This window comes from Acipenser ruthenus, chromosome 12, assembly GCF_902713425.1.
Source record: "Acipenser ruthenus chromosome 12, fAciRut3.2 maternal haplotype, whole genome shotgun sequence".
Taxonomy (NCBI): domain Eukaryota; kingdom Metazoa; phylum Chordata; class Actinopteri; order Acipenseriformes; family Acipenseridae; genus Acipenser; species Acipenser ruthenus.
Window position 1 is genome coordinate 15,561,411 of NC_081200.1, and position 22,225 is coordinate 15,583,635.

General features: G+C 36.6%; 1 protein-coding gene across 1 annotated transcript; it reads right to left on the reverse strand.

Annotated features, from left to right (window-relative positions):
• Positions 1 to 1,406: 1,406 nt before the first annotated feature.
• LOC117416769 (otolith matrix protein 1-like) lies at positions 1,407 to 20,622 on the reverse strand. Its single transcript, XM_034924867.2, has 9 exons — positions 20,441 to 20,622; positions 16,063 to 16,199; positions 15,744 to 15,846; positions 14,285 to 14,470; positions 12,438 to 12,612; positions 6,903 to 6,970; positions 4,833 to 5,017; positions 2,716 to 2,887; positions 1,407 to 1,994 (listed from the first exon to the last, which is right to left on the reverse strand). Exons 1-9 carry the CDS (start codon positions 20,517 to 20,519, stop codon positions 1,984 to 1,986), a joined length of 1,116 nt encoding a protein of 371 aa, XP_034780758.2. The 5' UTR covers positions 20,520 to 20,622; the 3' UTR covers positions 1,407 to 1,983.
• Positions 20,623 to 22,225: the final 1,603 nt, after the last annotated feature.

Here is a 22,225-nt window from a genome sequence, read left to right on the forward strand (position 1 = left end):
CATATTGCAGGAGTACTAAAACTCACGATAATTTATTGGTATAATCACTAGTCAGTATAGAAGTCCATGGGAATAAAAATGGGATCGGATCCAGAATCACTGGAGCTGGATCATGAGATGGTGTTTTACTACTAGGATCTGGATCAGGCTCCACTGATCCGTAATGTTGATCCGATCCTGGAGCTGCACACACCTTAACTAGGGAAACTGATCAATGAGAAGTGAACATACGCGGCGCGTAGTTTAAAGACCCCGGCGGACAAATTTGTATACAGCCTAAGATCACAGTAATGTTGGGAAACATGGCAAACAGATGGACAAAGGTAGAGGAGGATGCACTATGTTGATGTATCTAAAGCACAGGAAAATGGTTTAAGTTTGTAATTCACGATAGCTTGTCTTACTTGCTAATGTTATCACACTGAGGTTTCTGTCTACTTACAGTTTTCATTTTAAATTGAAACAGTAAACTTAAAACAGCAAAATGACTTTTGTGCCTTGTGTAAATAAATATAGACATCAATAAAAACGGAATACATTACCAAGAACTTTTTATACCAAACTATCATGATACATTACCAATTCTAAATTATTTTGCGTGTTTAAATACATTGTACAGCTTCTCGCATCTTCCAAATACTCACTATTGGTCACATTTTACTACACATTTTTAAACTAATATTATTCATTTGTATTATTATTTGTTTATCTAGCAGATGCCTTTATCCAAGGTGACTTACAAATAGATAATTACCATAACGAACACTATTGTATTTATCGTAGTAAAGTTAAGTTCTTATCTGTAAACAGGAACATGTTTAAAGTTTGAAACTCATTGTCTGGAGATTGGCGTTATTTACAATATCATCGATACACTGCAGTTTGAGTTTCAAGCTACATCTGCATATTTGAAGTGGAAGGAAGCTGAAAATACTTTTTAAAAACACCCTTATACCATTTTCAGATTTTATTTATGGAGTAATCAGGGTGACAGTCAGAGAATATTAGTAGATCAGAGATTATGTATTTAATGGATTTTTACAGCAGCATTGGATTTAAAACTATGCTATTACAGTACATATAATTTGAGAACGGCTGGGATGATTTAGCAGTAGTGTCACTAGTATTCATGTAAGGACGATGACATTTGGTGTGGGCTCCAGGAAAGACCACTGCTGTAACTCCAGAATAATCTTCAGTTGTAATGCAGTTGTGCTGCAATGGTAATACATTGGTTCTGTACTAAGTTACCTTTCCAGTTTCACTGTGCTACTGTACCAAGACCAAACCAATTCAGCATTGCCTGGCAACATCCACAAATATTGCTGTCAATGTCAATTGTAGTAACTTCAAATACAACTGTTTTGTTTGTCTCCCAGGTTTTTAGTAAAGTTCTTGACAAGTAATTCATTTAAAAACTGTATTAAAACATTACAGCATACACATTACATTTTTCCAAAGACCATTTAAGGTTGCATAGATGAGGTGTGAGGCTGTGCACAAAAAGTTAAATTCAACAAATCTGTTCCCACTCATTAACCATTCATCATTATAGATATCTGATAGCCTCAATCCAATGCTGTCCCGGACACAAAATACCTTATAACTGGCTGCATCATACTTCAGATCTTATTAAAAGCATTTTGGTTGTACTATAGAACGCACAATTTGACCTTGCACACAAAAGGTTCTGAAGGATGGGGGTATAATGAGAGTAGAGTGCATTGAAATATCATTTCATCTCAAGAAGCCTGTGTTTTTCTTAATTTCAAAACAGACCGGGTGACTTGAACCAACAATGCAGAAGTAATAAGTGATAAACAAACAATAATGATCCTGTTAAGAATTCAAAAAGCTTTAAAGAAATAAAAATTCAGTGAGGAGAAGAGCATTCCATTCCTGTGGCGTAATCACATCCAGAGAGAGCCGGTCGGGAAGGAGGGATTTGGGCACAAGGAAGAACAGTTCCTGTTCAGGATGCTTTTAGCAGACACCTGTTAAGAGAAACATTATTATCGTAACTCTAAACATTGAGCCCTAACTATTCTGTAATCGCATGTGGGGTTATTAAACTGTAAATGCAGTGTAGTTACAAAAGATGCAACTGCCAACATTGTTCATTTTGGAATTAAAAATGTTGTTGCATTCTACCAACGCAGTCATATGTGTATTTACCATGATATTAGAGTGTAAGTATAGGGTGGTTAGGGACAATTAATGTAAAGTGTTATTATTATTATTATTATTATTATTATTATTATTATTATTATTATTATTATTATTATAAATCATCCAATACCATAGTCTATCGTATGCATTCATTGTTTGTAAGCTCAAATCTGGGAATGATGGAGCCCATGTAGTTATTTTTAGTACTTCCTGCTACTGTATATCATTTAGTCTTCTGCCATGGAACTTGGGATTGAAAACTATCATTCATCTGACCAACCTTAAAGCAGGAGAGCATGTGGATTTCTGACTGGAAAGAGTAGTAGGAGAGGGTTGCTCAATTGTTTTGTACTGTAGCCAACCCTTTAATTGAAGATGTCTGTGTTACATCTATAAACAGAAGTTTCTTGTGTGATGATGTCAAACTCCAAACACTATTTAGGTGCCTGTAATTACAATCTGGCTTTAATTGTATTTTAAATTAAGCAAAATGAATTTACCTTCACATTCAAAATGAATTTACCTTCACATTCAAAATGAATTTACCTTCACATTCAAAAGCCTGAAGAACCTTTGTGTAGCTGGGGCCGAGCCACGAGGAGTAGCTTCCTACAACTTTAAGAAGCTTCCGGGTTCCATCGGTGAACATCAGGTCTTTCCCTCCATAGGGAGAGGAGTCAAACAGTGAGAACCCCTGCATAGCATTCCCAAACATTCTCTGGAGGAAAACATCCATGTACAACGATGGGTAAGATCCTATCACAATAAATATTAAAAAAGTGCTAAAGTCTAGTCATTTTATTAGACACCTGGCACTCTTTTGGCACAATGGTAATATCCTTGCTCCCCCACGTCATGTGAAGTGGTGCAGTCCAACTCATAGGTTTCAGTGTGTAGGCAGACTCATGATATTCAAGGGGGTAAGATAGGGAAAGGACAAGGTTCATGCGACTAAAGGTGTTGACTCGATTGGGAACATTTCACAACATTAACACAGCAACAGACTCGCTCCAGACTCATTTCATTTTTTTCATATAGTGCACAAACCTGGACCGGGAAATAGCACCCCTATTGGCCAACTCCAGAAGCAATGCCTACAGTTTTGTATTAGGGCTGCCTTATCTGATCAGTGGCGGCGCTCTGGCACAGTGAGGCAAGTAAATTCAAGCAGGCTTTCCTCCCTAGCCCGCAGTAATGTAAATGCCAACACAGCGCTCCTGATGGATCAGAAACTCTAAGGATTTTGCTAGGTGAGCCCTCAGGGACCATATCAAACAGTCTGTAACTCACAGCAGCTTGCATGTAAATGATGTGGCTTACATCTTAGTATTTGGACTGCTCAGAATCCCCCTGTGGGAGGTTTTTAAATTCCCTTACCAAGTGACCTGAAATGTAGTGATACAACAATGGCAATGTAATAATTCTGCACTAAAAAAAACAAGGGAAGCACATGGTCAATTACAACAGCGTGAACTATTGTTAGAATTTTACCACAGCGCTAACATATTTTAACATACTAATCACAATAGCATGGACCAATGCATTCTGGCAATCCATTTCAGTACAACCATATCAGGCCCACTATTCAAATCAATGCTGGTAATCCTGTGCACTGCTAATAGTTATGTTAGGTTTTTCTAAAGGTAATATGCTAGCATTATGATGGCATTGCAGTATTTTTTTTTTTAATATTGGGAGTGTTTCTGAATGGATTTATGCCATAAAATAATTGTTTATGTAATTTTAGTAAGACATTTAGGGTAGTTAGAAAAAAGAAAACTGAGTGCAGGACAAATTAATTTCCACATCTCTGAATCTGAATCTTCCCTGTCCACTGGGAACATGCTCAGATATTGTTTAGGAGGGCAGCTGTCAGATGGCCTCTTGGCCACAGTAGCTTCATCCCAGATGGCAGCTGGATATTGTTGGACACAGTGAACCCGTAAATGAGGGACTGGTACATTAAACAGCAGGGAGATATAGTTTTACATAAATCTAGTACTACATATCCCATCTGGAATGTATTAAAAGCCGTCTGGCTGTTCATAATTATGTCATTGTGCAGTGTACATCAATTGAGATATAACCCCATCACAATGCTGCATAACATTAATGTTCAAACCTTCATACAATTCATAGGCAGAAGGGCAGGAGATGTATCCATTCCCTGGCGTGCTCTTTGAACCAGTTAATCATGACTCCTCTGTATCTGCGGATAAGTGCATTATCAGCTTTGTAGTACCCATCACAGGAAATAAATAATATGACCCTGACTTACAACAGAGGACATTTTGGTTGAGCACGTCTAACCTGCTGATGTGGCCCAGTTTGCTCCTAGAGATGCCCAAGAGGCGGCACATTTACAATGCCCCTTTGTCTGATCAATCGGGGTTGCTGTAGCACGGTGAGATGGTTTTCCTTCCTAGTCTGCAGTGTTAAAACCAATACAACCTATGGACCAGCAACTCAACAATACCAGGATTTGAATCAGCAAGCTCCTGACTGCATGACTCACCCTGCACTCCACTGGGGGTTATATCAAACATCTAATCAATTAGACATTCCAATATTATGTCATTATCTCTATACGAACTCTCCCAGTGATCTGTATTACCTCCAATGTTTTATCCATGTTCTGCTCTGTCAGTCTTAGTTATACTAACCTGTGCCCTGTTGAGAAACTTGAACACTCTGCACTTATCCTCCAGGCGCACCACCACAGCGCTTGCAGGGACAGCCGCCAGATTACACTTCCTGTGCTCCGTCAGGGTGGCCTCCGTGCCATCTGGACACAGCAGCTTCAAGTCTTCAAGCTCCAGATCCTTTACCCAGGATTCAGGGTCCTTAACTTGAAACAAAAAGGAAATGATTAAAGAATACTTGAGAGTAAAGAAAGTATGTTTTCAATGGGTGCCCAAGACAGCTTGCACTACTTGTCCCTGCAATATTTAACACTATAATACTATAAGCACCACAAGTTATTTGTATATTTTGACAGGGAAGTCCTCATAGCATATTGCTTGCTAAATATAGGTTGGCATTAATGCATCACAGTGTAAACTAAAGTTTTAGAGTGTGTATAATGTCCAGTTGGTGGGGTTAGAGTTAGAATAAGGTATAAGACAATGTGGTAATGTTGTAAGTTAGCCAGCAGGGAACTGATAATTAATACCCCTGTAACTTTTATAACACTTTTAGTCACTTTTGGATGTGTATGCCCTCTAGGGGTGAGGTTATGCTCATTTGATCCCAATCAGAAACACTGAATACCTAATTATACTCTCCCCTCTTCAATTTTATACAAATGAATGACCAATTTGTACAAAAAGTGCATTGTCCCTGGAAATTTGATCAATTTTCTATCAATGTCGACTGGATGGGACATTTGAATTTACAGTGCAGAAATTGTAAAAAAGGAAATGAAAAACAAATGTCTCACTGAGTCATCCTGAATTGGTAGAAAATAGATAAATATAATTTTTGAGATTTGTCATTAAATGCAATACCTGTCTTTCTAGTCAACATGATTTTGCTTGCCTTTAATCATCTATGCACATCCATCCTTATTAACTCCCGGTTAATAAGGATGGATGTGCATAGATGATAACATTTTTTGAACTTATTATTTACTGGACGCTTTAAAACATAAGAGTTTGGGTTATTAGAAAAGACATGATAATTCTACCATACTGAAAAATGTGTATCATTGGATCAAGCCTACTCACATTTAATTCTGTCTCGTCGTTAATGTGCAATAATGGTATTGGTATTTTAATGTACAAAAATTGTATTTTCTTCTTGAACTCTGTGACATAGCGACTTCGGGCCGACACGTTATATTTTAACTAAACTAAACATTTTGACAATTGCATTACAATAATTAATATTTGAGAAAGACAAATCTTTTACATGACTGTACATTTTTTGATGAAACAGACTTTAAATATACAGTATTAATGAAACAAGGTTATATACTGCCCCCCAGTGCATTGCACAGGTATTTTCTCTCAGGTTATTCAATTTGATACTATTGGCAATAACATTTTGAATACAGTAAGAGTGGATGCTTTGGTTAAAAATATTTGTGTAACCAATTGCCAGAGTTTAACGACATTCATTAGAGGAAACAACACATTTAAAATGACATTACTAGGTGGCCTAGTGGGTTAATTCACTAGTTTTGGGCGATTTTTTAAAATTATTATTAAAGGTGCAGTGCCCCCTATTTCTAAAGTATGTTTAACATATTTAAGAAAGTTGTTGCCTTGTCAACAGTGTTGGAAATATCAGTTCTGTAGGCAATTATTTTAAAATTGTATCACATAAAAGTTTTGTTTTGCTTCCTAAGTGATAACATCCGTTAAAAACTAAATGTATACCCACAGAGAATGTATACCCATTTTATACTCTGATTAAGTAGAAAGGAGAAAAAGGAGAAATTGTGACAGAGAATTATACAGTGTGATTCATAATGTGCGCAACCTTGTTGTTTTACATTGTTTACAGTTCTGCTTAAATGCTGACATTACTGAATAACTCTTTGGTGGGAAAATGATGCATCACACAGTGTCTCTGACATAGACATGTTTCCTTTGCATATCAACCTCCACGTACCCTCCAGTTACTCTGACAATGTTGTGCAAATTAAGAATCTCCCTGTATACAAAGCATTAGTGTAAAAGGGAAACAAAGAGATAGAGAAACAACAAGTAAATGAAAAGCACCATCCTTACCATTCATGATATCAAAAACTGTGGAGTGTTTGACAAAAGCCACATCACCAAGATTTTCTGCAACACACCTAGCAAAGAAAAAAAAAGACTGAGCTGTACTTCAGTGTTTCATACTTAGTTGTACTGCTGGCACTCAAAAGTAGGACCAAATTAAGGTCTGATTACCAACATTTTCAAATGTCAAATTAGCATAACATTGATAAAAGTGGCCTATTGGTTTGTTGTTGGTATTTGTGAACATTTCAATTTGACACATTTTTCATGCCACAACAAAGCAAGTTCATTTCCTGTGATGCAGGTAACAGTACCTCAAATTAGCAATTTCAAACCTGGCGAGACGGTATAACCAAACACACTCTGTCAATGACAGGCCACAAACTGGGAGACCAAGAGTCACAATATCAGCCCAAGATCGACAGATCATTTTGTAGCATCTTCATAATGTCAGTTGTTAATCAGCACAATAAAAAGTCACTGCACCTGCTCTAAAACAGAGTTTGTCATTTTTTGATCACATCTAGAGAATTTCATCCAAATATAAGTGATACGTTTTTTTTTGATGCTCAGTATACGGTCTCTCTGCCAAATAGTGTCGCCAGCACAATTGTGTCTCATTGAAGATTACGCCTAAGTAACAATGTACAATAGATTGTACAACCATCATATTAATTTGATATTGTAATTGTTTTGCGTTCTTTGTTTTTGGACATCAAACAACATTGTACTGCTAATTGGTGTATTTACTTCTTTAGCGTAGCAAAATACTGTCTACATTTACATTTTCAATGGTGACAGTATTTGGCAGTGATAGGATTTGGGCAGTCTAAGTGCCAAATAGTGTCCCCATCACAATTGTATCTCATTGAAGATTACGACTAAAGTAACAACGTGCAACAGATTGTATAACCATCTGTGACAGGGTGGCTGGGCAGTGACCTCACGGCAGAAGCAGGGACGGAAAAAATACTGACACCAGACACGTACTGCAGTTAAAGGCGGCGCCGTTTTATTTTCAAATAACAAAAATAAATAAAAGGTTTGAACAAAAATAAACTTGCTCACAGAGCCAAAAATAAAACAGGCAAACAAAAACAGGTCACGAACACAAAGTATAAATAAACTATACAGGTCAGGCTGTCACTGTCACTGTCACTGTCACTGTCACTGTCACTGTCACTGTTTCCATTTCCTCCGCCCCCCCGAGTTGGAGATCTGCAGGCTTTTTATACAGGTGACCATCTCCCGAATAGCAACAATTAAATCACCTAATTAATTCGGGAGATGGCCACCTTCTGCACGAGCTTTCTAATTACTGTGTGGATGGGGCTTCCCATCCACGCTACTAAATAATAACAAACAATGCGGCAACGCCGTCATATATAACTACAATAATAAATACAAAAACAATAAGAAAACCTGCAGCGCCTCGCCGTCACAAATATAATACAATAATAAATCATAAAACCAAACAATAATCTGCACAGGAGCGGAGGGGGAAACCCCGTTCTAAAATTAAATAAACAAATCAATGTGCAGGGCTGCTCGCCCTGTTACACCATCATATTGATTTGATATTTTAATTGTGTTCATTCTTTGTTTTTGGAATATACTGCTGTGTACCAAAAAAAATCAAAATATAGAAGAAAAGGCAAATATTGGTACATAAAATGTGAATAATTAATATAAAATCAATTATCATGTCCTTCATGACCTAGCTTTTTTCTGTTTATATATATTGTAGCGATGCTAAGTGTGTGTGTGTGTGTTATGTTTATTCACAATTAATTCCATGATCTTAGAAAGACAAGGCAGAATAGATATAGGCCTATAGCAATTAGGATGTGTCCCTTCACCCCCCTTAAAGAGAGGTGTGACAAGGGAAGACTTCCAATCTGATGGGATTTCCGCTGTTTTAAAGGAACGGTTAAATAAATAATTAAAAGGTGAAGATAATAAATGAGCAGCCAGTTTTTAAATAAAATGGGTCAATGCCATCAATACCATCAGATCCCGCAGACTTTTTGGGGTCAATTTTGCATAACTCATCTAGAACTTCCAATGCAGTAAGGATTTAAGACTCGAATCCCATCCTCATCTGAATCAGAATTAGCAACATTATTAAGAGAAGACCTGTCAAAAACATGTCCAGCTTTAATAAAATGATCATTAAATGAATCTACCATGTGCTGTTTGTCTGTTACAACTGCAGTATCTTAAATGATTGAAACAGGTACATTTTGAGAGGAAAGGGATTTATTCTCCAATGTACTAACTGACTTTCAAAATTTCTTAGGGTTGTTATTAAGATTAGAAAATGGAAGATTATAATAATTCACTTTAGCGCTTCTAATAGCTTGTGTATATTTGTTTCTACTTTGTCTGAAGAAAAGCCAGTCAGTGAACTCCTTAGAAGCTCTAGCATTCTTTTGCTCTAATAAAACTCTCAACTCAGGACTAAACCAAGGGCTGTTACAATGTTTAATCCTGAATCTCTTCAGCGGGGCATGTTTATTAATAATAGTGAAAATCTGTTTCTTAAGCTTCTTTTAGACAATAAGAGGAGGAAGCTTCTCTTTCAAACCACTATGAATGCATGATACAAAGCAAAGATCACTAAGGTCCTGACAAAAAACAGCTGCCTGATATTTATTAGGCATATTTGTAAGAATATACCAAGCAGAGTTGACTTCTCATGAGACTTGAGGTCAATTGTAGTAGGTTTAGTTGTAATTTAAGAAAGATTTTAGCAATCAAATTGGCATTTAGCCATATCGTTAGGTTTTAACATATCCCAATTTAAATATCCTAATAAAATAACTCAGAACTCAAATAAGAAGCAAGAAGTTCACTCAATATAGTTAAGCTAGCTGCAGGAGCAGAAGGAGGTCTATAGCAGCCAGCCACCACTAAACCCAGATTTTTTGATAACTGAATTTTAACTAGGATCAAATCAAGTTGTTTGGGAATATATATATATATATATATATATATATATATATATATATATATATATATATATATATATATATTGTAAGGCAGCGTGTTGTGTGAGACAGCAGGGAGGGGGTTAAAACCTCCCTGAAGAAGAAAAAAGAAAAAAAAATGCACCTTTTGTATTTAATTGTTTTGTTTTTCAGTTAATCAGTTTTGTTAATTGTTCTTTTGTTTAATTTAACTGTTTTATTATTTAATTATCCCCTGCACCTGGGCAGTAATTGAGAATTGGGACCAGGTGCAGGGTATTTAAGAGGAGCAGTCAGTCTGCTCAAGGCTGCTGAGTAGAAGGAGGCAGAAGAGGTGCTCTGTCTCCAAGTAGCCAGAGTGCAGTATGTGTTGTGTTGTGCCAGGTAAACGGCTTAGCCGTCCTGCAAGTTAGTCAGGAAAAGTACCTGTTTAGTAAGCGCTGCAAACAGAGTTAGGGTTTTGTTTTGTATTTGTTTGTTTTTGTGTTGAATTAAAAGTAGCGCAACCGCGCTTAAAAACTCAAGTTCTCTGTGCTGTGTCGTAATTTTAAAGGGGCACGAACCCGTGAGTGGTGCGATCGTTTCACTATATATATATATATATATATATATATATATATATCTCAAATTACTCAAATTTAGGACAAATCCTAAAAACATCATTTAAAAACCCTTCCAATGTTTGGTCGGAAGCTCCGATCATCTTCAGGAACTGTTGTAAAACAAAGTTGACAAAACTGGGCTACAAAACAGTTGCTGTTTACTTTTATTCATGTGTGTTTTTGTTGGCACAGTCGTTGTACAGTTTAAACGTATACAATTTTAATTACATTTAGCAAAAATATAAATTCTTGAAATGGTACTACTTATTACATTTTACAGCCCACATGTGCGTGCTTTGTTAAAAAAAAATAAAAAAAAATAATAAACTCCTGTTCTTTGGCAGTTAAGCTTTCTTGTATTGCCTATATTTACTGGTATTTATGTATTTATTTGACAGGGAAAACATTTATGACATGTCTACATACAGCAATTCGAATTGTGTTTACAACGTACTTCGTTTATAAAGTATTGATTGGCATTGTCCCTTGGAGTCTGTTATAATGGAGTGCACCTGTAGTAGGATACATGGGCTTCTGAGACAAAGATTAGAAATATTTTTAAGCCTTTGTTTTACAACTTTAAGTACTACTTATACTATTTTAATATGACGTACTGCTTATCTACTGCAAAAGATGATTACAAAACTTAGGAAAATTCAAGCTGAGATTGGTTTTAGAAGTATATAACTAGAACAGCAGTGTTGTTTCACAGTAGCAAGTAGTGCCTTTCTGTAAAGACTTTCAAAATAAGGGACTGTAGTTTCTGACAGATAGAGTACAAGTGGTACTTAATTTATACCATTTACCATTTTTTAATGATGTTGTGTTAGCTTCAGCATGATGAACAAATGTATGAAGAATTGTTTTTAATGTAGATTTGGGAAATTTCTAAAGGTACAAAAAATCTTAGTATTTTTCAGGACAAACAGAAAACAGGTGCCAAGTAAAAACAGGGTAATGTAGCTGGAACAAATGGATTTTGTACTTTAACGTTTATATTCATAAGCTTTCTGCCAAGAGATTCCAAATGTGTTCTACATTCCAATGTAGTTGCTTAGTCAGTATCCTTAATGTAGTATTGATTTTCTTTCTAATGAACTGTATGAGACTTTCAACAAATGAAAGTGTGCCTCTCTTGATGCATGGCTCATGTTGTTGAAATGGGATTCATACCCTGGCTGGTGATATAAATAAATAAAGTCTAGTAAATCTAAAGCTCCCTAACGTCCTTAAAAATATAATTTTTAAAATGATGGTATTATAAAGAATGTCCTAAGGGTACTGTGATTTACGAGACAGAAACTGTGTTAGACTTCAGTTCCTTTTATCCCCAGGTCAAGAAAATCACTAACATCTTCTGTGGTAAGGGGAAGGATGTAGAAAATCCAGAGAATGCACTTATTTTACAAAAACAGTACTTTATCAATGAGGTGGTGTTTCTAATGTGGGCGCCGCTAAACAAAATAATTTCATAAATCTTACCTGTCGTGTTCTTCCGTTCGCTATATAGGTCTCCAATGTGCCGTTTTGAAAGAACCACATAGCCAACATGTACTGTATTTCCATTTAAAATGAGACATTTGGTACCACACTAGCTTAAAAAAGTGCTCAGTTTTAATGCTGTAAAGAAGTCTTACTGTTTCATTTCCCAGGTTATTTCACCTCAGCAGTGTCTTCAGAGTGAAAGTTACTGACTAAAAGCATGTCAGTTGGTGGGGGAAGCAGTTGGTTGATTAAAACAGGAGAGGCAGCATTGAAGGGGTGGGGGTGATTTCACTCTCCAGGTAAAATGAACAAGGAAATGTAACACTACCTGAAAAAATGGCTTGCAAACAGAGATGCTTGTTTGCAATGAGGTATACTAACCAAAGTAAAATATATAAGTGAAAATCTGAGCAAGAAACATGCAAAAGAGGAGTTTTTAATCAAGAGGAGTAAGACAAAAAAAGATATTGGAATGCTGGGGTTACCTAAGTGCCCCCACCTCCCCGAAGTGGCGCTCAGAGGGGTCGTTGGCACAGATGTTCCCGTCGTTATCATCTCCGATACAGGCCTCACACAGGTTTTTAGGGTTGTTTCCTTTGGGGTCGTACTCTGGGTCCTTCACTCCCGGAACACAGCTGTAGCCAAAGAAATCCCCAACAGCTGAAAAACAAGGAGGAAGGTTGGGCAAGGCCTCATTACCTTTCTTTCACATACAACTATTACAGCTATATATCAATACTTTCTTCCGCAATTGATAAGGAAGAAGGTATGTCATTTGAAGGTATACAGTACCTCTATCTAAACAACCGCAACGCTTTGTTGGGGCGAAGATAATCAATGGAATTATTGATCTTCACAACTTACTTCACATAGTAAAACCATTTTTGGTGCCAAAATGGCGATCCATATGCTTTCTCACAAATTTGATTCACCAGTGATGGATGGATACATGTTGTCCAATTTGAATATCCAGCCTTCCTTAGTAAATGGTTGCTTAAGTATAAATTATGAAAGAACACTAAATGGAAAATATGTTAAATGATTAATGCGTTTGAAAATACTCCATCTGATGGACCTGGATCCTTTGTGTGGGGATTTGAATCCTTTCGGAAGAGATTAATTTCTTGGCCAGCACTAGAAACTGCAGCACAGTGGTATTTCTGAAGCCTGCAGCAGTTGTACAATGGGGTCTATAGACAGTCAAAGTTGGAGTCGCCAGGGACAATAGTGGCTTCTGAACTGATTTTTCTTCTGTTTTAATAAGCTACTTACTCATAGTTTCTTTACGTCTCTTGTTGCGAGGTTAAGCTCCTCTCTTTATTCAGTTGCAACTTTATCTTTATTTCTTTTTTAATCCTCTTGAAGCAAATTCCTGTCTCTGTCATTTAACAAAATTCCTCTTGGGATCAAAATAGCAGAGTACTTGGGATTTTAAACATGCTGAACAGCTAGTAAAAGAGAGGAAATGTACTAGTTTTAACTGATGTGGGTGTCTGTGCTAGAGGGTATAAACAGTGATCCAGGGTTTCAAAAACACATTTATTTAAGTATATTATTGGTTCTCAGACTGAAGGTAGATATGAAAATCTGATGGGGATATTTCACTTCATCGCCCTTTAGCAACATCTACTGAACCGGTGCTCAATGAGGCTAGACAGAGACTAGCTAGTCTGGGCCTCGCCTCCCTGGTTGAGTATATTGTTTGCTTAGGTTTACCCTGGTAAAGCTGCACAGTAATTTAGCATTTACCCATTCTCATACTGTGCACATACTCTGCGTTTCCATTTCATGGCTCTCCTACTAGAGGCTCATGGATTAATAATACTGACATCAGCATAACACATATACTTACTGTACCTCTCGACTACAGAGCTTGTTCTTTAGTTGAATGGTAACATTTGTCATTGAACCATGAGGTTGTAATGGATTAGCATATTGGCCCATTAAACTGAATGGAAAGGCAAGGCTTGGATGCAAACCTCAAAACCATACGGTTTAAAGATGAACTAAAGAGCAATCTCTGTAGTCCAGAGGCAATATGTGTCTTATGCTGACATCAGTATCATTAGCTCATCAGCTGCTTTGAGGAGATCCTGTATAAGGTTTGAGGTCCGGGTCAAGCCTTTGCCTTTCCATTCAATTCAATCAGCTGAGATGCCAGGTCATTACACGTGATTAACCACACTTTTACTATACAATCACTTTGTTATGGTTTTACCACATTTACTATAGTAAACCTTTAAAAGGGTAATTGAAAAAGATAATAAAATGGTCTTAACGGAGCGCTGACATCAGGGGGCAGGACTCCATGAAAGTAACTTGATGCGGATACCCTTTGGGAAATTGCACTGTTCATCCACACTGATCTGCGATGTGTTCATCAGAAATCCAATAGGCACCGTCCAGCCAACTGTGGTTTGGATTCCTGGGTGGCAGGAGCTCCTTTCATGCATCTCCAGCATGGAAATGTCACTGGATGACTTCCTTGCCAAAGCAACGACATAATAGCTGATGCCATCTGAAAGAAAAGGAACCGTGTAGTAGGGCTTCCAATGTGCAGGTTGTACAATAATACGGTACAAAATATAACTTAGTGTAAAACGACTGCAATATGTTGCCAATGCATTGAGAAATTTTTACAGTATGTTAATGTTATACTCCCTTTTACATTAGGCAGCACTTGCATCTTTACATCATTAAAATGTACTTTTTGTTTCCTGATTTCAATTTCTCTGTTTGCATTGCAATCAATATCAATAAAGCTTTTAAATGTCTGCATTTCACAGGAAAATCGATCTAATTAGATGGCAATTTGAAAAAGAAGATCATCTGCCAGAGCAAAACTATCCAATCTTATTAGCCTTATAAGGTTATTAGATCAGGGAGTGCTTATAGATCCATATAAATATGTATATATATACACATTTGTACAGATCTATGATTTTTTTCTTGAATGGATGTAGGCACCTCTGTGCACCATGGACACTGAAGCCCATATTTAAAAAAAAAAAAAACAAACAAACAAAAAAAACATTTCTTTTACATGAATCCCCTTCCCTTACACACTTGAAGTACTTGTATCTAAGTAAATACCTGGAGATTCTTTTTATAGGTCTCAGGTGTGCAGAGATCTCTGTTTGAAAGATCTCTGTTTGAAAGCCACTACTGGGTGATATTAGCTTGAAAGTAAAGCAGTAACACACTTCCTGGAATGCATGGTTTCCAAGCAGTGACTTCTTTAACCTAGAGTAGCGCCAGATATCATCTTTTAAAATGAAATTATGTTTGCTATAACATGTGTTTATTTCAAAACTGCACATTTTGAGACCTATGCAGCTAACAGAAGTGCAAGATAGGTCATATTTATGGAACAATTTTGTTAACTACTACTTTAATAATTATGAACTCTGATTTGATCATATTAGTGAATATGACCTTTACTAAAAGTAATTTAATGATTTTAGAACAGTTTCTTCTGCCACCTGCACACAGAACTATGTCAACAATGAGCCAACAAAGCAGAGGTTCTATAATTGAAACATGTTCTGACACATTTCCTGTACAGATTTACAGTGAAAATGAAAAAGTCATAATTATCATGCCGCTAGTTTGTTAAACTAATTTTGTTCACGGAAGTAAAGCCCATTTGAAAAAAAAAGTTTTGAAGTGATTGCATGAACTCCTATTGTATTCTGGAGAGCATCAACTGCAATACTGCATGTGACACAGTATTGTACAGCATTGTACAGCATTGTACAGTATTGTACAGTATTGTACATCATGGTACTCACCTATTGCATTGTAGGATTCCCCAGCAGCAAGTTCCAGTCCATAACACCAACCTGCAGCGTAAATATCATCTGCCACCATGGTAGCTGCATCAGCTGTGCCATTCTGAAAAAGAGTTGTAGCTTCGCATTTATAATATAATCTCTATGAAACCTGAGCAATGATGTACACAATGTTAATATACCTAATGTAAAGTGTCACCAAATGGTGCTTGATCATCGGCTGTTGACTAAACTTGATATCACCAAATTAGAGTTTACACTAAAAGGCAATTAGAAAAGAAAATAAGTACTGTAGTCTTCATTTTTCTTAAATCTTTACCTTTATTTTCTCCATGCAATCTATACTGTTGTATGCTCTGGTACACTGAAGCTTGCCATGAAAGTTCTTCCCTGAGGAATGCACAGCAAAATCCAGACATTTCTGCTCCTCTGCATCTGACAGCACACACCATGTGACTAAACAACAGAAACACAGGAAGCCAGTTAAAAATACAATATGTTTGCTAGTCCCAACCCTAAGACCCATTTCACTGATAGGAGTTACTTATAAGGGGACCAAACACACTGTAAAGTTTTACCATAGTAAAAGCAGAGCAAAGTGTAAAGTGAACGCATGGTAAAGCATAGGTAAGCATTATAAAGCCCATAGAGGTAAGGTAAAGCATTAAAAAAAAACATTGCATAGCACTGTAAATTACGGTGAATGCATTGTATAACAATGGGAAAGTATGGAAACACTTCAAAATGACCATGCAAAGTGATGTGGTAAACTTTTATAAAGTACTAAAGGAAACAACAGTGTTTTTGGATGGTATGTTTTAAATGGGCTACATACATTTGGCACCAAATATGACAGTCAGTACATTTTTTTTTCACTGAAAGATGAAAGACAATATGAAATGAAGAGAAAGCCCCTTAAAGACAGACCCATACCTAACAGGAATTACCACATCTGGATTTTTTTACTCTTGTTTATTCCAGTATTACAAACACAAATATGCAAACTGAATTCCACAGTACTGTTAAAATTGGTCAGATTAAATTTACCTGTGTGTATTCTCACTTTTATGAGAATATATCTGGGTCTAACTTTATTAACATCAGATATCAATGTGTGTGAAAAGCAAGACAAGGGGAGATACTTTTTTTTATTAAAATAAAAACAATTATAACCACAAATTGAATGTAATTAAAGTAATTGCATCTTAATTGTAAAAGACTATAATTAAATTGGGATGAAAGAGTTTATTGATTACCACTGCCAGTACTTTGAAACGTAATAAATCAGCTTACATCTTTCCCAGCACCCTATATTCTATTTTGTATAATATATAGTTACATTTGAATAATTAAACAGTATAGATTTAATGTGACATCATTTCCATCTGATAGAAAGACGTATCAGGTGGCGTTATCACATTCATAACTGGGTGTATTATATATCAATTTTAAGATGTAAATGTTCATTTTGCATATAAAATGATATTGCAAAGACCTCTGTAATTTTCTGCAGACCCCAGAAGGAGCTCAGTCTCCAGGCTGGGAGAATTACATTTTTATATTTTGTGCAAGATATTTTTTCAGGTCTCTGCCACTTTATTCCAGTACCAGTGCTGAAATGGAATATAAGGTGGCCTTCTAAAATCCTCAAAAACAAGATATATTTCAGAATGATACAGTATTTGAGTAGGCAGTCAGGTGAATATGGCGACAAGGTAAGCAAAATTTTAGCCCATCAACTGCATCAGTCTGCTGCATCACATTTGATCCCACAACTTCATACTCAATCAGGTCTACCTACAACTGACCAGCAATAGATTATGATCAATTTAAAAAAAAACACCATAATTTGTGTGCCATTTTTAATACTGTTAATGTTATGATATTTACAGTCATTTTATTAAATTGACATCTTCATCTTAGCTGAAATAATTACTACAATAAAGATCACTCTGCTGAACAAAAATGAATGCAACTCAAAAGCGGGCAGTTAGGTTCCCTTCAACACTGGTTTATCAGAAGTATTCTCTTTTCATTGCAGTCCTCAAAGCTGCCACTATTCTTGGAGTTGAATAGTCTTTCCTAACAGAACCCAATAGGAATTAGCCCATATTATTATTATTATTATTTATTTCTTAGCAGACGTCCTTATCCAGGGCGACTTACAATTGTTACAAGATATCACATTATTTTTACATACAATTACCCATTTATACAGTTGGGTTTTTTACTGGAGCAATCTAGGTAAAGTGCCTTGCTCTAGGGTACAGCAGCAGTGTCCCCCACGTGGGATTGAACCCACGACCCTCTGGTCAAGAGTCCAGAGCCCTAACCAGTACTCCACACTGCTGCCCATTCATTCTTATCTCTCACCATGATGTACAGCAGTGTGGAGTAGTGGTTAGGGCTTTGGACTCCTGACCAGAGGGTCGTGGGTTCAATCCCTGGTAGGGGACACTGCTGCTGTATCCTTGAGCAAGGTACTTTACCTAGATTGCTCCAGTAAAAAAAAAAAAACCCAACTGTATAAATGGGTAATTGTATATAAACAATAATGTGATATCTTCTAACAATTGTAAGTCGCCCTGGATAAGAGCGTCTGCTAAGAAATAAATAAATAAATAATAATGTACAGTAGCAATCTAAACAACCCAAATATTTTCATCTCAGTTTTAAATAGTACCTCACAGTTATTTGCTGTATATTGGTGTTAAATTATTGTTTTCATCAGCTACGTTTTACTGGATCAATTCTTTACAGGAATAACCCTCTTTATCACCAGAATTCTATCTTTAAAAGAACATTCATAACCCATCTTTCATGGCAGGAAAAAAAAAAAAAACATGAAAGTCTACAACTAGAGAATGGTTTCCATAGCAACCCTCTGCAGACTAGAGCTCCAAGAATACATACCCAGTGTACCCCAGATTCTTAAAGCATTAACCAATGTAATACACATTTGATCAAAATCATCACTGTATTTTATTTTAAAGGACATGGGGTCTATTTAATGATCTAAATACCAGTACCAAAAGGACATTGTGTCCCTGAAGAGAGTCCAGAAAAGACCAACCAGACTAATCCCAGGGTTCATAGGAATGAGCTATCAAGATCTAGCCTAGAACAAAGAATAATTCTGGGGTACTGGATTGAAGCCTTTAAAATCTTAAAAGGAGGTGACAAAGTTAACCCTAATTAATACTTTAAGAGCAACACAGAAACCAGGAGTAGAGGACACAGCTGGTAATTAAGTAGAAATAGACAGGACAGAGGGAAAAAGACACACCTTCACACAGAGTGGTAGGGAATGGAATGGGTTACCTAGTCATGCTGTTGATGCTGAGTCACTGGGATCCTTTAAGACTCAGCTTCAGAAAGGTTTTGAGATCAATCTCCTACTAGGAACCAGACGAGTATAGATGGGCCAAATGTTGTGAGTAGCTTATTAATCCCAGAATCTCATCAAGCAGTTTCTTGAAGGTTCCCAGGGTGTCAGCTTCAACAACATTACTGGGGAGTTGGTTCCAGACACCCACAATTCTCTGTGTAAAAAAGTCCCTCCTATTTTCTGTTATGAATGCCCCAATTTAATTGTCCATTTGTGACCCCTGGTGCTTGTTTCTTTTTTCAGGTTGAAAAAGTTCCTTGGGTCGACATTGTCAATACCTTTTAGAATTTGCCTTTTAGAATAGAATGTGCAAAAGTCTTAGACATGTTGCATTTTCCTACTCTGATGCATTATGAGCATCAGCAATTTACTCAAAGCCTCCACTGGTGTTTTCTACTATTAGAACAACTTTGACTTGCATAAAGAAGGAAAAACATTGAGTGAAATAGCTCGCATCACTCGATTTTCAAGGTGTGGTATCCGAAACATAATCAGCAAGTACAGAGAAGCATCATAATAGGGCAGCAGTGTGGAGTAGTGGTTAGGGCTCTGGACTCTTGACCAGAGGGTTGTGGGTTCAATCCCAGGTGGGGGACACTGCTGCTGTACCCTTGAGTAAGGTACTTTACCTAGATTGCTCCAGTAAAAACCCCATTGTATAAATGGGTAATTGTATGTAATAATAATGTGATATCTTGTAACAATCGTAAGTCGCCCTGGATAAGGGTGTCTGCTAAGAAATAAATAATAATAATAATAATCATCTGTAGTTGACAAACCCAGGACTGGAAGACCCAAAAGGCTGTCTAACAAGGATGAGCAATACTTGAAGATAATATCCTTAAAGAATAGAAAGAAGACAAGTGTTGAATTGACAACAAAACTGGCAGAAAGTACAGGTGTCGTTGTCCATCCATCAAAAAAAAAATATATATATACATATATAGTTAATACTGTCTGTCGTCCGTCCACGGATGAAACTGAAAATACACTCTAAAGACTTGGATAGTGACATTATGTATTGTGTTCTTTTATTTATAATAATATGAAGACCCTGTCTCTTATGGTGTGGTCTCATGTCTTACTTTGTACTCATGAGAGCACTCCTATAGCTGACAGCTTCAACTGTACATATTCGTGTGCAACAGATATATACCATTTTGACATTCCATAAAGGATAAAGTATCTGTTGACCTTCAAATACATATATATATATATATATATATATATATATATATATATATAATTTACATAATTCATACTTATTTTATTAGCGGAACACTTTCTCTTATCAAAAATCCAAACTTACTTGTCTCATTTTGACTGGACACCCCGGCTAAAACGACAAAAAACAGTGTAATCACAAAGACCCAGTTTAGATAGTTCATCTTGGCTCTTCTGTTCTTCTCTTATCTTGAAAAAAAAACAGGCTGGCTATCTTTCACCCATACTTATAACCCTGGTCCCTGGACCGTACAGTGGGAGGAGAACTGGAAAGAAGCACACCTGTATTTGGTTTTAATCAGACGATATTGGTCGATTTTCATCTATGAAAACGGAGTCTAATGTTTCTCTCTCAATTACGCTGGGAATTGAAGGTATGCAATTTGCACACTTTGCCTAACCTGGCATGAAGCAGGCCAGCTCATTTTTGTATACAATTAAATCCCAAACAATGTCTTTCTGTGGTTGCTAATGCCCTGAATTTAATCTCCTCTCTTTTCTGGAATAGGAAGCATGGCTTCTGCTTTGATTGAAGCTGGAAACAGCGATGGGTGAACAACAGCACATTCATTGTCCCCGCGCTCCCTCAGCAATCCATATAGAATAAAATACAGGCAATATGATATCCCACCAAGGGTTAGGCATTGCAATCAGGACTGAGGGCACGCTGTTGCAGAAAGTGCCATTTCATGATGACTTCAGTCACGCTTACGGGCTCATTACAGTTTTCACCATTGTTGACCTGTTCTATGTCAAAGGTATCAGCAGCACCTGTATACTTATGTGTGTGTGTGTGTGTGTGTGTATATATATATATATATATATATATATATATATATAGCAGTCTCATCTTCACTAATAATTTGGAATGGATGGATAAGTAGTAAAGATTATTTACAAACATGCAGTGAAATTCCACACTTCTCTCTTATAGGTTGATTTAATCCACACCATTGCAGGATTTTTTACAGAACCGAAGAATCACCCTGGATTGCATCAACTGCTTATCCATAATTGGTTGATGCAATCCTGGGGGTACTGTATTGTAAAATGCTCTAAATAAAATCCAGTGGTAGTTTATCCCAGTGGGGTAGGGAAAACAGATTCAATAATGTGCAAAAAATGTGTCTCCTGGTTGTCTCCCACGAAGAGTTTTTGTGAGCTTGTACCTTTACGAAACGATGTTAAATAGCAATGCAAAGGCTCTGTACTAAGGGGCAAAGGTAGCACATGGGCAACTACAATGGCATGAACTATTGGTAAAATGGAACAATACACTGGTAATTGACTGCAATATCATGATACCACTGTGTAACAAATTCATTGTGCTGCTTTTAATGGTATTGCGGTAGTCTACTGATGTATCTGGCAGAGTAATACTGGTATCCCAGTGCTAATAATCAGACTTTGCCGCAAAGGTTCATGTGCAGTTGAAGTGTAATGCAGTAATTTAAATTACTCATAGGCAATATAATTTCACACTTGACAGCAATTACAGTGAATGATAAAAATAAGACCAACCAGTAATCTAGTATCTTAATTAACATGTATATTGGATTTATACTACTGCCTACTGTTTTCCAGAATATCCATATTTTCTTTACAGTTGTTATTTAAGACAAAAGCATACATTATTACTACCCTTTCTATTTAATAATTTAAAAACAAACACGCTAACTCATTAAAAAGGTTTAAACTACCTGGTGTGTTTATTTCTAACTTTAACAGGTGTTTTTGCCATTTTGAAAACGTTGTGTAATTTAAACTTTAAAGCAAGAGTGGAAGACAAAATATCCACAGACCCCTTTAAACATGCTGTCCTTCTTAGTTTTCTAGAGAACATACTACATTGCATTAAAATGCTGTGCCA

Coding starts and splice junctions, on each gene's coding strand:
- LOC117416769 (XM_034924867.2), bottom strand. CDS start 20,519: ATGAACTATCTAAACTGGGTCTTTGTGATTACACTGTTTTTTGTCGTT. Junction 16,200..20,440: donor GTCCAGTCAAAATGAGACAA/GTAAGTTTGGAT, acceptor TCTGTTGTTTAG/TCACATGGTGTGTGCTGTCA. Junction 12,613..14,284: donor ACAGTGCAATTTCCCAAAGG/GTATCCGCATCA, acceptor CTTGTTTTTCAG/CTGTTGGGGATTTCTTTGGC.